The sequence below is a fragment of the Triturus cristatus genome, chromosome 8, assembly GCF_964204655.1.
Source record: "Triturus cristatus chromosome 8, aTriCri1.1, whole genome shotgun sequence".
NCBI classification, from domain to species: Eukaryota; Metazoa; Chordata; class Amphibia; order Caudata; family Salamandridae; genus Triturus; species Triturus cristatus.
Genome location: NC_140591.1, coordinates 1475050312 through 1475066290, shown reverse-complemented (window position 1 = coordinate 1475066290; position 15979 = coordinate 1475050312). Strand labels below are relative to the sequence as shown.

The 15979-nt window shown below is 44.7% G+C and overlaps 1 protein-coding gene across 3 annotated transcripts in view; it reads right to left on the bottom strand.

Moving 5' to 3' along the window:
• P2RY6 (pyrimidinergic receptor P2Y6) overlaps positions 1-15979 on the bottom strand; it is a 273825-nt gene that overhangs the window by 48321 nt on the left and 209525 nt on the right. The window contains exons 1-2 of one of the 3 annotated variants that reach the window (XM_085623307.1): positions 6522-6634; positions 3741-6119 (exon numbers count right to left, since the gene is read on the bottom strand). The exons of 1 other annotated variant lie outside the window; for it this stretch is intronic. In XM_085623307.1, the coding sequence (XP_085479433.1) occupies positions 3967-5130 (1164 nt within the window). In that variant the 5' untranslated portion in view covers positions 5131-6119; positions 6522-6634 and the 3' untranslated portion in view covers positions 3741-3966. Of the gene's footprint in view, positions 1-3740; positions 6120-6521; positions 6635-15979 lie in introns of those variants that run through there. One more of the 3 variants, XM_085623308.1, reaches the window with a different exon arrangement.

Sequence of the window (15979 nt, the reverse complement as noted above, 5' to 3'; positions counted from 1 at the left end):
GAACGTATGTTTTCCCAGGCCCTCTCGTTTGTAAGAGAAGTGCGGGATCCTAAGCCTTTGTGCAGAACAGAATAAGAAAATAAAGCCGCTATTTCTTAGCTGGGCCATTTTAATGTAAATGTAACACCATATCAATGTACTTCAGTGGAAATCAGAACAATAGGAGCCCTCAAAATGTAGCCCAGATCTCGGTCAGCCATTTAGCAAAATGTTAGCTTTTGGGAGTGAGTTTCAGAAACTCCCTGGAATGACGCGGGAAACAGCAATGGCTCCTAGTATCACCCAGCATTTACTCTGACCCTCTCATGACAGCTTTTCTTTAAGTTTCCCCTAGAAGCATGTGCGTGACAGAGAGGGCTTCGCATGCAGCGTGCGTGACCGAGTGCGCGCTGCGTCACCACGGAGCAGTGACCGGAGGAAATCTTCAAGCTAGATTGAAATTGATGGTGACGCCTCCACCTGCTCTTCTTGCTGAGGGAAATAGCAAAGTAGAAGAGGGCGGAAGGACAACCTACTGAGGGCAAAGGTTAACTTGAGGTCATTTCCTACTGCTGTGCCAACTTCTGTAAGGAGATGTGTTGCTATGGTTACTGATTAGATGAAACAGGCCTCAGAGCCGAGAATGGAGGCAGGAAAAGGCCTGAAAAAATACTTGCGTTTGAACATGCGTGCGCAACAGTGTGACATGATCCACAACAGGGGCAGCGAGCATAGGTCCGGGAGAGCCGTATGCACGACGGGAAATCGGGGTGAGTGTCTGCTCAACATAAACCATTATCGAGACTACTCGAAACTTCGAAAGCAAAAGTGCATCAGCGAAGTTCAGTGTCTTCAGAAGAGCCAGGATCAGAGTAATATAGTTTTTAGAATAATTTTGTTACTAAACAATACCTTAAGGAAATTAAAATAATTAAACCTGACGCCTGCAACAGAAACTAAACAAAGCAGGAGTCATGGGTGGATGTATGATAAGCTAAAATTGCAATATTTACAAATGTGCAGTTAGTTTTAGTGACGTTGAAGTGCCCTGGCGCCAGGGTGGGGGAGGCACTGTGCCCACGCCAGGCTTTGCATGAGGGAACGCACAAGGGTTTGCAGGGCACCTGCAGGATCTCTGCATGGACGCGTTTCCCGGTCTCTTGTATGCTGCTCTGTCCCAATTGCCATATTCTGCCCCAGGAACAAGTCATTTTGAAAAGTGGGGTCTGCATCTGAGGAGCAGTTCCTATTTTTCTGGTCCTTGGGTTTTAGCTGGTGGCTGCAGGCTGGTTCTGGGCTCAGTTGTGAGTGTGGTACTTGTGAGGCTGAGAGTTGGACCAGTAACATCTGCAGAGGGGTTATTAATTAAAGGCACTATTGTTTATGCACCAATCCAGGACTTTGTGAAAATCCTACTGCAAGGCCAGTCACCCCTGTCGTTAAGGGATAGCACCCTGCTCATAGGGCGAATGTGTACTGCCCCAAGAGTTCTGGCTCGGATTCACACACGCGTTTATGTGCACAAATGGCCTAATTTATGAGAAGTAATTTAAATTCAATATTCACAAAACATGAACTTACACCTGTAAATCGATTTATGCTCATATAAAATGTCCCCGCTATTTTAGCGAAATGGACAAGGGGTGGGTGGGACAGGAAACTAGGCCCGGTCAGATAGGTAACGAAGTGACCGATGGCTGAAAATTGGTGCAGTTTTGAACTTGTAAAGTTCCGCCGTAGAAGTGCCTTACAAGGTATGGAACACTGCGTGGATTGAATCTTCCTGCAGGCAATGTTGATTTTAATGTCCTGGAAATCAACAGTAACAAGCATCGGCAAAGCCAGTAAGCCTCGTCTGTGGACAAGCTATTGACTTTGGCAATTGGGTGGGTGTGGAAGGGAATAGAAGCAACATGGACAGGTGGCGGGTGTGAAGGTACAGAAGCAACATGGACAGGTGGCCGATGTGAAGGTACAGAAGCAACATGGACAGGGGGTGGCTGGGAGGTTATAGAAACCACATGAACAGGGGGTGGGTGGGAGGGTATAGAAGCAACAATGAAAGGGAGCAGGTGGGAGGGTATAGAAGCAACATGGACAGGAGGCGGGTGGGAGGGAATAGAAGCAACATGGACAGTGGGTAGGTGGTCGAGTATAAAAGCAACATGGACAGGGGGTGGGTGGGAATGTATAGAAGCAACATGGACGGGCGGGTGGGAGGGTATAGAAGCAATATAGATGGGGCGGGTCAGAGGGTATAGAAGCAACATTAACAGGAGGCGGGTGGGAGGGAATAAAAGCAACATAAATGGGGTGGGTGTGATGGAATAAAAGCAACATGGACGGGCAGGGTGTGATGGAATAGACGCAACATGGACAGGGGCAGGTTGGAGGGCATAGAAGCGACTTGGACGGGCGGGTGGGAGGGAATAGAAGCAACATGGACCGGGGTGGGTGGGAGGTAATAGAAGCAACATGGACAGTGGTGGATGGGGGGGAATAGAAGCAACATGGACAGGGGTGGATGGGAGGAAATAGAAGCAACATGGACGGGGCGGGTAAGAGGGAAAAGAGGCAACATGGACGAGGGGAGGAGGAGAGAGGCATCATGGACGAGGGGCGGGTGGGAGGGAAAAGAAGCAACATAGACGAGGGGCGGGTGGGAGGGAAAATACACAACATGGACGGGGCAGGTGGGAGGGAAAATACACAACATGGACGGGGCAGGTGAGAGGAAAATTACGCACCATGTACGGTGCGAGTGGGATGGAAAATAAGCAACACGGACGGGGCGGGTGAGACGGAAAATAAGCAACATGGACGGGGCGGGTGGGAGGACAAATAAGCAACATGGACGGGGCAGGTGGGAGGGTAGATAAGCAACATAGGAAGGGTGGGTGAGAGGGAAAATAAGCAACATGGACAGGGGTTGAGAGGGAAAATAAGCAACATGGACAGGGCGGGTGTTAGGGAAAAGAAGCAACATGAATGAGGGGCGGGTGGGAGGAAAAAGAAGCAACATGGACGAGGGGTGGGTCGGAGGGAAAAGAAGCAACATGGATGAGGGGCGAGTGCGAGGGAAAAGAAGCAACATGGACAAGGGGCGGTGGGAAGGAAAAGAAGCAACATGGACGAGGTGTGGGTGGGAGGGAAAGAAGCAACATGGATGAGGTGCGGGTGGGAGGTTAAAGAAGTAACATGGGCAAGGGGCAAGTGGGAGGGAAAGGAAACAACATGGACGAGAGGCGGGTGTGAGGGAAAAGTAGCAATATGGATGAGGGGCTGGTAGGAGGGAAAAGAAGCAACATGAATGAGGAGCGGGTGGGAGGGAAAGGAAGCAATATGGCGGGTGGGAGGCAAAAGAAGCAACGTGAGCGGGTGGAAGGTGAAAGAAGCAACATGGGTGGGGCATATGGGAGGGTAAAGAAGTGGCATGAATGGGGTGGTTATGAGGCAAAAGAAGTGGCACGGATGGGATGGATGGGAGGGAAAAGAAGCGGCATGGATTGGGTGGGCGGGAGGTAAAAAGAAAGGCATAAACGGGGTGGGTGGGAGGGAAAAGGAGCAACATGAATGTGGTGGTAGTGAGGGAAAAGAACAGGGGCGGCTGGTGACATTTTAAAGTGGTGGGGCGTAAAATGATTGGTATACTTCACCGTTGCGAGCAAGCGTAGCGAGCGAGCCCGAACCCCTATAAGGAGGGTTCGGGGGGGTTCTCCCCCCGAGAAAATTTTGAAAAAATAGAAGAGAAATGGTGCATTTTCAAGCAAATTTGAGAAAGCAGGAAGGTTAATAAAGCAATTGTGAAAGTGCAGTTATAACATTAATAAAGAGATGTCATATAACATAGGTAGCTGCTTATTCAGTGTATAACCACAGAGCTTCATAACAGACTTCGAGATACAATGCATTTCTGAGTACCTCACTCACAGATGTTTTTTATTTAACAAACTAAACTGGTTGCAAAGTAGCAGCATTCAACATTGTTTACTTTTTGTAAATGAAATCAGCACGTCTCTCTCTAAGAGCAGCAAACCTTTCAATAACTTTAGTGTTAAAGTCCGGGATTTTCTGAACTAGCTTGCTCTCTACAGAGAGCATTGCCAAAGCATTGAGTCTTTCCTCAAGCATGGTGTTTCTCAGGAATGTCTTAATCCTCTTTAAGGCTGAAAAACATCGTTCTGCCTCGACTGTTGTCATAGGAGTGGTTATGACAATTTTAAGTAAAGCCACTGTCTCTCCAAGTGACTTTTCCATATTAAGTTTATGTATTAAAGCCAGCAAAGACAAGGCACTTGTGGCCTTCCGGTACACAGGCATTCCGTACAGTACAGTCAACTCAGTTCTCAGCTCTTCTTTATTGAGCATAGGATAAGCTCCCACAGCCTCATTCAGAGCACGCTCCGGGAAGGATTCATCATATTTGGCAAACTGTTGACTTTGCAATAATGTGGCACTCACCAAATGTTTAGTGAAAGAAAAACGCTCTCGTGCCTGCACAATTACAATGTCACATATCTCCTTTGCAATTCGGACCATAGTGGTGATGTTTTTCCTGCGGTTTGTGAAAAAAGATTTCTCTGGCAGTTTGCTGTCTAAATTGTCAACCCCATCTCTCACTTTGCTTATGCTTTGTACAAACATAGTAGTATATACTTGCACTGTGACAGTATCTATCTCTCGTGCTTGTAACTGATTGTATAACAGGTCGACAGCTACCATTATATCATGAAATAAATACAGTAAGAACTGAAACTCTCTGTCTTGTAGTGTTCTACCAAAGCCATGGGCTTCAATCTGACTTTTGTAATCAAACTCATCATTGGCTTCTATGGCTTCAAAACATTTCAGAAGGTCCTCTCTATGTTCATAGATTAGGTTGACTGTACGGATGTTAAAGTTCCAACGAGTTGAGGATCCCCTTGGAACGCTTTTGTCTACAATGTCATGAAGTACTTCTGTTCTTTTGGGGGAACGCGAGAAGAATGCTGCCATGCCTCCTATATCCTGAAAGAAAATCCGTGTCTCGGTGATCTTTGATACTGCCTGTTGCATAATAAGATTAAGTTGGTGAGCGTAACAGTGCACATAATGAGCATTAGGGTACACATCTCGAATTCTCTTCTGAACTCCACTAAGGCTTCCACTCATTACGGACGCACCATCATAGCTTTGCGCAATAAGTTTTTTTTTTGAGGCAGCTCTGGAAAAATTAAGCTCAGTTGACGCAGTATAGCTGCAGTAATGGTTTCTGCACTAGAGTCTCTTAAATGTGTGAAACCATAGAACCTCTCCACAACTTGTCTGTCATTGTCAATGTATCGAAACACTAATACGGACTGTGTTTTAGTGGCCACATCAGTGGTGTCATCAGCCTGAATAGCCACAAAGTCTGTGTTTTGCAATTCTTGCACAATATGGCTTCTCATAATTTCGAGCATACATTCAAGAAGTTCATTTTGTATTGTTTTAGAGGTGCCCTTAAAGACTGTAGCACGTGCTAAATGTGCTTCCATATCCTTGTCTATGCTTGCTATTAAATCCACAAGGCCTTTGAATATTCCAGGATTTGGGGAACCTTCCGATTCATCATGGCCTCGCAATGCCAGTTCAAAAGCACCACAGAAACGAATGCAATCAATTATTTTGGATAGAATCTGCCTGTTCCTATCAACTGCTTCATTGTGTTTCTGTATTGCTTTGCGGTATGCATCACTTATCTGCTGCTCAATCGGAGCATCTTCCCCCAACATTCCCAGTCTAGTCAGGTTTTCCATATGCTTTCTTGTGCGTGAATGCTTCTTTATTTTTTCAGACAAATGCTTCAAGTCTGTTACTCCTTGATTTGTCCAAGAAAACTCACCACCAAACAGCAAGCAGGGGAAGCAGAACAGAGAATTTCTTAAAGGGCACCCTGTAAGCCAATCAGCTTTTGTGTACCAGGCGTTTGAGAATGTACGTGTGGACATTTTTCCTCTGTCCTGGGAAGTTTGCTGTAGTTTTAGGTCAGGCCGATGAGGTCCCAATTGCTTTAAATCTATTTTCTCTTGAAGTGGCCGTGCCTGGAATGACCTTGTAATCAGCTCTTGTACTGTATTCATGATGACGATGCTGGCCTTACCAATATATATTAAAGAAACCTGCCAATAATCAAAGTACAACATATAAGGTGCGGTGCAATAATATCAAATTTCTGTATAAATACATATATCTTGTGCAGTATCGCAATAAATCTCCAACAGCTCCCCTTTGCACAACATGACTGCTAAAAATACAGCCTTACTGCCTGCTGCCTCTGTGTGCCATAGTGGTTGCTGAAGGCACTGAAACAGACACTGCTTGAGGGCCTTGAACAAGGCAAGGGATAGTTAGTGCTGTTAACAACCGTTATTGGCCAAATCACAGGGCTAAGGCTGTTAGTAAATTCCATCCACTGAGGGTACAATGTTCAGAATGTGTGCCTACCCCAACCACCATGTACAGTGACCACACACACAGCTCTAACTCCAATCTAAAAAAAAAAATAGCATCAGTTTCCTTACCTTTAACTCTGGTGTTTGCTGGGTCGTAGCCGGGGTGAAAGAGCAGCAAAGGAGGTCTTGTTCTTCGCCGGAAATATGACCAAAAATTTGGTAAGGGTTGTCAAGCTTTAGAAGGTGCTGAAAATGGGGGCGTGGCTTGGACGCCGACGGCAATGGCCGCCTGACTTTGGAGCTCCGCAACACCGGGACGGACTTTCATCCCGTACGGAGGCGTTCCTGCATCTTTTCCGTTTATTTTGGCGATTCCCAACATCGGAGCGCGATGTGTACCTGGTGGGGTCTGGGGGTCCGCTCTTCTGTGGAAAATGCCTCATTTTCGGCGAATTTGTTAATCGCCTCAGCGCGTCCGCCATTTTGAGATGATTTCACGAAGTCATCACGTCTGAGGGGAATGCTTCTGCTGTAGCTCTCTGCTGCTCCCTGAGTCTGTCACATCTGCCTCAACGCTTCTGAGAGGTGAATCAAATTGATCTTTACATGATGTGGGCGCATAAAGATAGATTCTGCACCAGAGACTCTCTTGCTGTGACATTTACACAACTTTAATGAAACATCGCAGAATTTGTTTCCTTTCAGTCAAATCTCTCATGGCGCCAATTTTACTATTGGGCAACGCTCTTTAATCCCCAATCCTGTATGAATTGTTTCTGGTGGCTGCGTCAGGGGGATATGCCATTTGGCTCCACGTGGTCTCTTTATTAATGCCAACTTCTGAGACTGCGCCCTGTCAGTGCGCTATCCTTCCAGCTTACTCCTCATGTTGGCGCTCCTTTTTCTGAGACCTCTACCTCCATGCTCTCCTCGCAATATGCCACACACGCTGTGCTTTTCAGTGATAGCCTACTTCAGTTCCAAGGCATATGACTTATTTTTCTAGTTCCTTTTTTGCAAGTATGCCTACCAAGTCTTAGTGCGCATGGCTTTCGCGCCCACTGGTGATCTCCTGGTTACTACTGGAAGCACCCTCTAACATCTGCTGGCATTACCTTCAGGTCTGGAGTTTCTTCATGATTTTTCCAAGTGTCCTCTGCTACTCCTGCTGATCGCTGGGCTCTTCGGACCGGACATATTGACATTCTCTGTTTTTGAGTGCAGGTCGTTCTGTTGGTTTGCTTCTTTGCCTTCCTGTCACTGTTACTGGCACGTTTAGGCTTCTATGGGCAAGCTACGCAACCCAAAGTTTGTCTTTGTGCCCTCGAAGACTCCACCTTCCTCTGCTTCCTCCTCATCAACAGGTCATTCTCCTCATCCTCCTTCCACGGATCAAATGGCGACAACAGCCTCCACCCGCTCTTCTCCATCACAACTTACCTCCAGTAAATCTTCTCCTCCTGCCTCCTTACCTAAGCGCCTGAAGCAGGACTCCTCTCCACCTCCATCCGAGTCTTCTCCACCTCCTATATCTATGGAGTTGATACTTGAGGAGATTCGCGCCTTGCGCCCGTTCGTGGAGGAGACAAATGCTAAGATGCAGCTTTTTGAGGCCAAATGGTCAACTATGGAGGCTCGTGTTTCTTCTGTTGAGCAGCAGGTTCCAGAAATTCAGTCAAACTCTCAACGCATCTCCTCTCTGGAGAAGTCTCTTCTTGCCCTTCAACAGCACACTGAAGACTTGGAAAACAGGAACAGGAGGAATAACCTGCGCGTTTACGGCCTGCCGGAATCCTTGGAAGGAGATGATCCTGTCACGTTTTTCTCTTCTTTCCTCCTGAAGTTGCTGGACCTTCCTGCTACTACCTCTCTCAGTATCCAACGTGCCCATAGACTTGGCCCTCGCTCCTCCTCCTCGACCAAACCGCGAGGGGTCATCATCCTCTTCCTCAAATTTACGGATCTCCTTTTGGTCCTCTCCACAGCTCGAGCGAAGCGCCAAGTGTCCTGGATGGGTCAGAGAGTTTTTCTCTCTCAGGATGTCTCTAATGTCACTGCTGCCAGAAGAAAAGAATTTTTATCTCTTCGTGCTCCTCTGCGCTCTATGGGAGCTAGATATGGCCTTTTTCACCCTTGTACCTTCAAGGTAACTCATCAGAACAACACCTGAACTTTCCAAGACCCGGCTGAACTTAAGAATTTCATTCACATTCACACTAATGCTGGCATGGACACATCCAATCCTCCTACTGGCTGATTATTTATCTGTTTGGTTTTTTCTTCTTACAGGTTCCTGCTGGAATTTTTTCCCTCCTAGGTTTGATTCTTCTTCTGCCTGATGTGATTATATAATGGTTGTTGTTTGGGTTTTCTGTTCTGCATACAATTGTCTGTTTTTGTTTTTGTACTGTTTACCTCCCCATGACTTCTGCATAACATGTTTCTTTTTCCCTCCCTTAGATTTTCTGTTTGATCAACCCTCTTGTAGTCCTCTTCGTACCATATGATCCGCCCTCCTCATATTCCGTCCCGGTGCGGTGTGTTGCTCTCCGACTTGGGGGGCTGTTCTTGTCGAATCCTCCCACACCCCATCGTCATCTCGTCATCTTGTCATCTCCCTTCCCCCTTCAGGTATGTTTTCCTCAGTCGTCCGTTTTGGATATGTACTGTCTCTTCTTCTACTCCTCTTTTCCTCCCTTTTCCTTTCTTTCCTTTTTCCTTGTTCTTCTTTTACTATGTCTTTTGACTTTCTTTTGTCTTGCTCTTTTCTTTCACTCGCTTGTTATTCTCCTTTATGGCGTTTTTGGTTTTATGTCTTTTCTTTGTTCCTTGCACATTTTATTGTTATTTAATTCAAAGTTATTTCATGGAATGTGAAAGGTTTTGTTAGCCCTATTAAACGGCAGAGAGTGCTTTCCCATCTAGCCTCTTACACTCCTGACTTAGTTCTTTTACAAGAAACTCATCTCTCTGAGGCGGAGTCTCTTAAGTTAAAAAGAGGCTGGGTGGGAACGGTTTTATTTTCTCCTACATCTAACAAAAAGAACGGTGTGGCCATTTTGTGTCACAAGAAGCTTAAATGTAAAGTTCTTTGTCAAGAAATGATACCGAAGGTCGTTGGGTTTTAGTCAAACTGTTAATCAATTCTGTATCTCTGACGGTTTTTAATGTATATGGCCCCACTCATCCTGATTGTAATTTTTGGCCTCTAATAACTTCTAAATGTTTTCAATACAGTGATTCCCTGTTCATTCTGGGGGGGGACTGTAATCAAATTGTTAATCCGTTTCTTGATCGCAAATCCTCTGCCCGTTTCACACCCCACAAATCACATACACAATTCCTTGACACTATCTCCAAATCTCACCTTCTCGACTCATGGAGACTGTCCCACCCTGACTCTTTGGACTATTCTTTCTTTTCACCTCCTCATGCCTCTTTCTCCCGGATTGACTACATCTTCCTTTCTCAGTCTCTTTCTCAAAATCTTCTTTCCTCATCTATAGAGCCGATAGTTATCTCAGACCATGCTCCCATTGTCACTGTTCTTGACCTTCTTCCTCCTCATCCCAAATCCTCCCGCTGGCGCTTCAATAATTCTCTCCTCCTGGATCCCCTCTTTTCTTCTTCTTTTCTTTCCTTCGCTACGGAATTTTTCCTACTCAATTCTGATCCTTCTTTACCCCCTCATGTTATTTGGGACTCTTTTAAGGCTACCGCTCGCGGTTTTGTGATTGACTTTGTCTCAAAGAAAAAGAAGTCTTATCTTAAGAAACAGAAAGATCTTCTCTCCCATATTAAATCCCTGGAGCATAAATTCTACACCTCTTCTACTACAACGGTTGTACCAGACCTTATACGCGCCAAACTCGATTTTAACAAAATTTCTACTGACAACGCTTCCTCATCACTACTCCGCAGCAGTGCCCGCTACTACGGAGGTCGCAACAAGTCAGGTAAACTTTTGGCCAACTATCTTAAGTCCCGCAAGGAGCGTAACCTGATTGATTCAATATATTCCACCGATAATCTTCTCTTGCATAAGGAGCAGGATATACTCGCCCAATTTCAACAGTTCTATCAATCTCTTTATACTCCTGAATCCCCCCCTTCGGCTGCTCTTATTCAATCCTACTTGGACAAACTTCCTGCCCCCTCCACTTCTCATCTTAACTTCCCTGATCTTGAACTTGACCTCTCTATTACCGAACTGGATAGCCCCTTAACATCTCTAACCAAGGGTAAATCTCCGGGGCCGGACGGTTTCTCTGTGGAATTTTATCTACATTTTTCAGATCTTTTGCTTCCTAAACTTCTCTCCCTCTTCCAATCCTTCTTCACCTCCGGCACAGCTGCTGGTACCTTTCACGAGGCTACGATTTGCCTAATACCCAAAGAGGGTCGCGACCCGCAATTTTGTAAAAATTATCGCCCAATATCCCTTGTCAATGTAGACTATAAATTATTTGCTAAACTTCTTGCCCGGCGCTTAGATCCTTTCCTCCCGCACCTTATAGGTAAGGAACAATGTGGTTTCGTAAAGGGCAGACTCACCTCAGATAATTCCCGCCTTTTTCTCAATGTTCTCAATAAGGTACCTTCTCTCAACTTTTCTCTAGCTGCCATATCGGTTGATGCCGAGAAGGCTTTTGATAGAGTAGTTTGGTCCTTTCTTTTTGCCTCCCTTCGTTGGCACGGTTTTGGTCCTAATTTTATTTCTCTTGTTTCTTTACTTTATTCCTCCCCTAAAGCGTCTGTGTTAGTTAATGGCCGGCTATCCCCTTATTTTCCCTTGCAGCGTGGCGTCCGTCAGGGCTGTCCTCTGTCCCCTTTACTTTTTGTCCTAGCTTTAGAGCCATTTCTTACGTCTATTAGAAACAACATTTCTATTTCTGGCTTCCCTTATGACAAGACTCATTTGAAACTCTCTGCGTATGCAGATGACATTCTTTTGTTTATTTCTGATCCTGACCAATCCATTCCGGCCTTACTACTTGAGTTTAACTCCTTTTCCCAAGTTTCTGGTTACAAGATTAACTCTGATAAAACTGAGATCCTTCCTCTTACTAAATTTTGTCTCCCTCATCAGTTTTCGGCCACTGGTTTTGCATGGAACTCCTCTAAAATTAAGTACCTTGGAATTTGGTTCTCTAACTCCATTTCTTCATCTATTCGGTTGAACATGTCTGCTGTACTATCCCGTATGGATAAGTTGTTCTCTTCTTGGAATCCTCTCTTTCTCTCATGGTGGGGTCGGCTGGACTCGATCAAAATGATGATATCTCCCATTCTTATATACATCTTTTCCATGCTCCCCATTCATATCCCTGATATCTATTTCAAACGCATTGATTCCTGTCTCTCTAAGTTTCTCTGGAATAATAAAAAATCGAGAGTTGCGCTAGTTGCTCTTCGTAAACCGAAGTCCAATGGCGGAGTCAACTTTCCGGATTTTCGCCTTTATCATAAATCTTTTTCTCTTCGTCAGGCTTCTAATTGGCTTGTTCTTGCACCTTCTCCTCTTGCTCCTCTTTGGCTCTCTATTGAACGCTCACTCCTCTCCCCTTTTTCCCTATCTGAAATTGTACATTTCACTGCTAAGAATTTAACCACTCCTCTACCCCTGTTTAAGCATACTTCTTCTCTTCTACATGCTCTGGTCCGTCCTGACCCGGTCTCCCGTGAATCCTTTTTGGCCTCCCCTATTTGGTACAATTCACTTATTCTCCTCCATAATCGTCCTATTTGTTGGACTGTGTGGAGATCAAGGGGGCTGATGTGGGTTAACCAACTTTTCTATGGTTTTCTCCCATGTTCTTTTCCTCGATTCCGACTTCTGTTTCACTGTCCCCAGTCTTTTTTCCATAGATTCACTGTCCTCATGGCCATCATACTTGATGTCTACTATTCTCTTCCCTTATCATCCTCTTCTGTTTCCCATTCCCCGCTTCTTCAGATCCTGTCTACTCTCCCTAAAGCCTCTCTTATTTATAAATTTTTCTCCTCCCCCAATCCGACCCGCCCGAAATCTAAATTGGAACTTGCTTGGGAGCTTGATTTGGGCTGTGACTGGTCTATAGCTGTTTGGGACAAAGTCTGGGCCAGGTCCTTAAAAATCTCCCGTTCCGCCTCACTAACTCAATCTATGTTCTTTCTATATCATAGACTTTATCTCTCTCCCGTTTCTATTTCTCGCTTTTTTCCTGATAAGGACTCTACCTGTTGGACCTGCTCTGTCCCTAATGCTGATCTTTTTCATTTACTCTTTCTGTGCCCTTCTGTTCTCGCACTCTGGGATCAGGTGTGGTCTCATATCTCTCGTCTCTTTTCTATCTCTATCCCATACTCTATCCCTCTCCTTTTTTTAGGCAGTATCTCTGACACTCTTGATATTCCTTCTCGCTCCTCTGGTCTATTAGATCTTATGTTGGCTCTGGCTTTCCAACACATTTCTTCTAACTGGAAGGATCTCTCTAAGCTCTCTATACAATGTTGGTGGAATTCTCTCTGTCACTATCACAGGCTTGATGTTCGTTTCGCTGCTGCCTCCACTCCTACCCTCAATAGAGATTTATTCTGGTTGCCTCTCACAGCATATCTTGACCGCATGGCTCTGAAATCGAAATCTATCTCTCCTTTATCCTCTGAGAATTTCAAACCCCCATAAGTGACTTTTGCTCTGTCCCTTTTCTTCCTCTCTTCCTCTCTACTCTTCTTATCTCTTTTACATTTGCATTTTTCTTTCCTGCCTTTCAACTATTCCCTACCCTTGGCTTATTTGCTCTTTCTATTCTACCTACTTTCTCTCTGATCTCATCATCTATTCTTCTCCTAACGCCTCATATTTGCCTTTCTCTTTCTCCTCTCCCTTCCTTCCTTTCTCCTCCCCTTTTTCTCCTCTTTCCCCCTTTTCCTTCTGGTTGCCTTTAAAATTTTACAAAATGCTTTTTGAATTTTTCCTCAGGTTTCTTATGTTTAACGCATGATGACCCTTTATTATTTTTCTCTTTTTGATTCTGTATGACAATGTTCTTTATATGACCTGTATTTGTTGATCACTATGCTTTTTCTTCAATAAAGCATTTCAAACATAAAAAAAAGAAGGTGCTGAAAATAAAAATAACGTGCTGTAACTAGACAAGCATTGCTTTTAAAATACAAGTAATCCCAATGAATTTTACCAGCGTCAGTTCTTCAAGTTAACATAAAATAACTACAGTGCTCTTAAAATATTTATTTTGTTTGATGTTCGGGGAAACCAGACTTTTTTTAGTCTGCTACGTTAAAATTATCTATTGGAACCTGCTTACATTTAAATGTAATAATGATATGATCTTTAGCTTTCAGTATCTTTATGGAATACAATAGATCACAATTTTAAATTCAAATTATCCTTTAATCAATACATTAAGAAGTGCAACACTGGTAGTAGTCCAACGTGAAAAAATAGCGTGAAACTGCGTCTCGTCGTGAATCTGCAAGGAGCTTGACCCACCCGGACAGAGCGTACGAGTAGTTCAGTCAGTGTGCATGGGCATAGTGTGAAAAGCTTGGCGTGCATGCTGCACCGAAGGGTAATTCTGCCCGGTACTGGTGCAGATCTTCAAGCATTTATTTCAAGAGCTCCCCTTGAGAACTGTCTCAAAATCTGTAAATCTACCGGATTTTGCTTCAAAACAGCGTTTTGCTCCTTTATTTTATTTCGGGTTGTGCAGCTATAAACTATAAATCCTAGTTGGGGTGATAAATTGCACACCCAGCTGAATCCCACCTCATCGCTCGGTTGTGTACATGGACAGAGAAAGTGCGCATACAAACATTCTTCGTACACACACATATATTGGTGGAAACTGATGAGAGCAACATCATCATAGTCTAGGATGCTTTTATGCAGCTGGTCTGACATTGCGCTCTGCGGTGGCTTTCAATCTGAGGGGCCGATTAACCAAAGCATGGATGAGGATGGGAAGTAGTACTACATGAGTCCTCTTTTATTTTACTCCTAGCAGCCTTTGTAAACCAGGCCCGATGCATTCAACTCGCTATTATTGAACGTGCTAAGCGGGCACGCTCCTTTCTATTTGTACTAAATGCACACGAATGCTCTCCGAGACTTCCCACTTCAGATATTTTTGCGCCAGTTCAAGGGGCATGTAAGAAAGAGCACGTAAAGGTACCACAAGAATACTGATGTCCATGCTCCAGAAGGCCTTGGTGATAGATAGGCCCCTGGATGTTGCTTCGCAGGCTTGGCTGCTCCTGTGTTTGTTTTGCTGAAATCTTTCCGCAGTCTTTCTTCCCCGCTTTCCAACAGACCCTTCCTCAGAGCTAAAGGGAAGGAAGTCGAAAGACGCATCAATCAGCCCCCCCCCCCAACCTCCCCCAAGAATCCATGGACTCTCAAAACATGCTAAATATGTATCAGTATAGATTACAGGTTTATAATATGTATTGTCATAAATGTTAGGCCTCAATGTTAGGTACATTCAATGCACATTTCAAGAGGCAAACGGGTGCTCCAACTGCAGCATCCGGGGCTTTAAACAGTACCTGGCCCTTTAAGAAAGTCCCCGTGGGTCCTCCCATTGATAGACCGTCTTGAATACCAAATGGGGTGAGTAGTAATTACCACCAAAATGTTGTTGTTTTATTTTTCCTCATCTTTATCTTTATTTTTTAACTATGGTTGTATATGCTAAAATGCCATTATTATAAACCATGTTATTTCATTGTATCTTTTATAGTCACTAGATGACCGAATAAAGAATGTTTGACTAAATTACTACCAGTCATAAAAATATTGCTCAGCATTTAAAACCATTGAGCTGATCTGCCAAAGGTGGTAAAATGAGTGGAATTCGGAAGTGTAGTTAGTACCACTGATAGTAAATGCATTCACAGCAGCAATCCCAAAGAAAGAAACGATGCCAGCAAAAAATGCCTGGGATGGTCTTAAAGAGAGCACCAGCAGCACCGGCTGCCACTGCTTGAAGTGTCTTTCAGGGGTTTTTCTCAAACACTCATTTAATGAAGGAGACCGGATTGGGATTCTGCAGTCTTACCGCTGCCATTTCAATGTAGATGTTTTATCGTGAGAGGTGATTTTTTACCAATTGTGATAAAGATACTCCACGTGGGCAGTGTGTGAGGTGTTTGACGCGCATGGCCGAGTGTGAGAAACTTTGAGGGGAGCCCGAGCTTGAGTCGCTTGACGACGGTGTGAGAAGCTAGCCTAGCTCGGATGTAGACGACATGTTGTGTCGGGAGCTTTATACTTACGTTACGGACACTATGCGGTCTGCGGAGTATTCAGCACATAGCGCGTGTGGCTTGGGGCAGAGTGAGGAGCTAGGTTAAGGTTAGGCGTGGAGGAATGGCGTGAGGAGTTTGATGCACGTGAACAGCGCGGGGAGCTCGCAGACAGTGTAAGAGCTACAGCATGTCCACGACGCAGTCACGCAGGTAACTTAGTCTCCGAAGAGTCCGAAAATCAGCTTACCCTTTGACAAGATGGCATTTTCATCTCCAAAAATATGTATTATTATTTAATTTTTTCAGTTGTATTTCTTTAGTACATATTTCCTTAT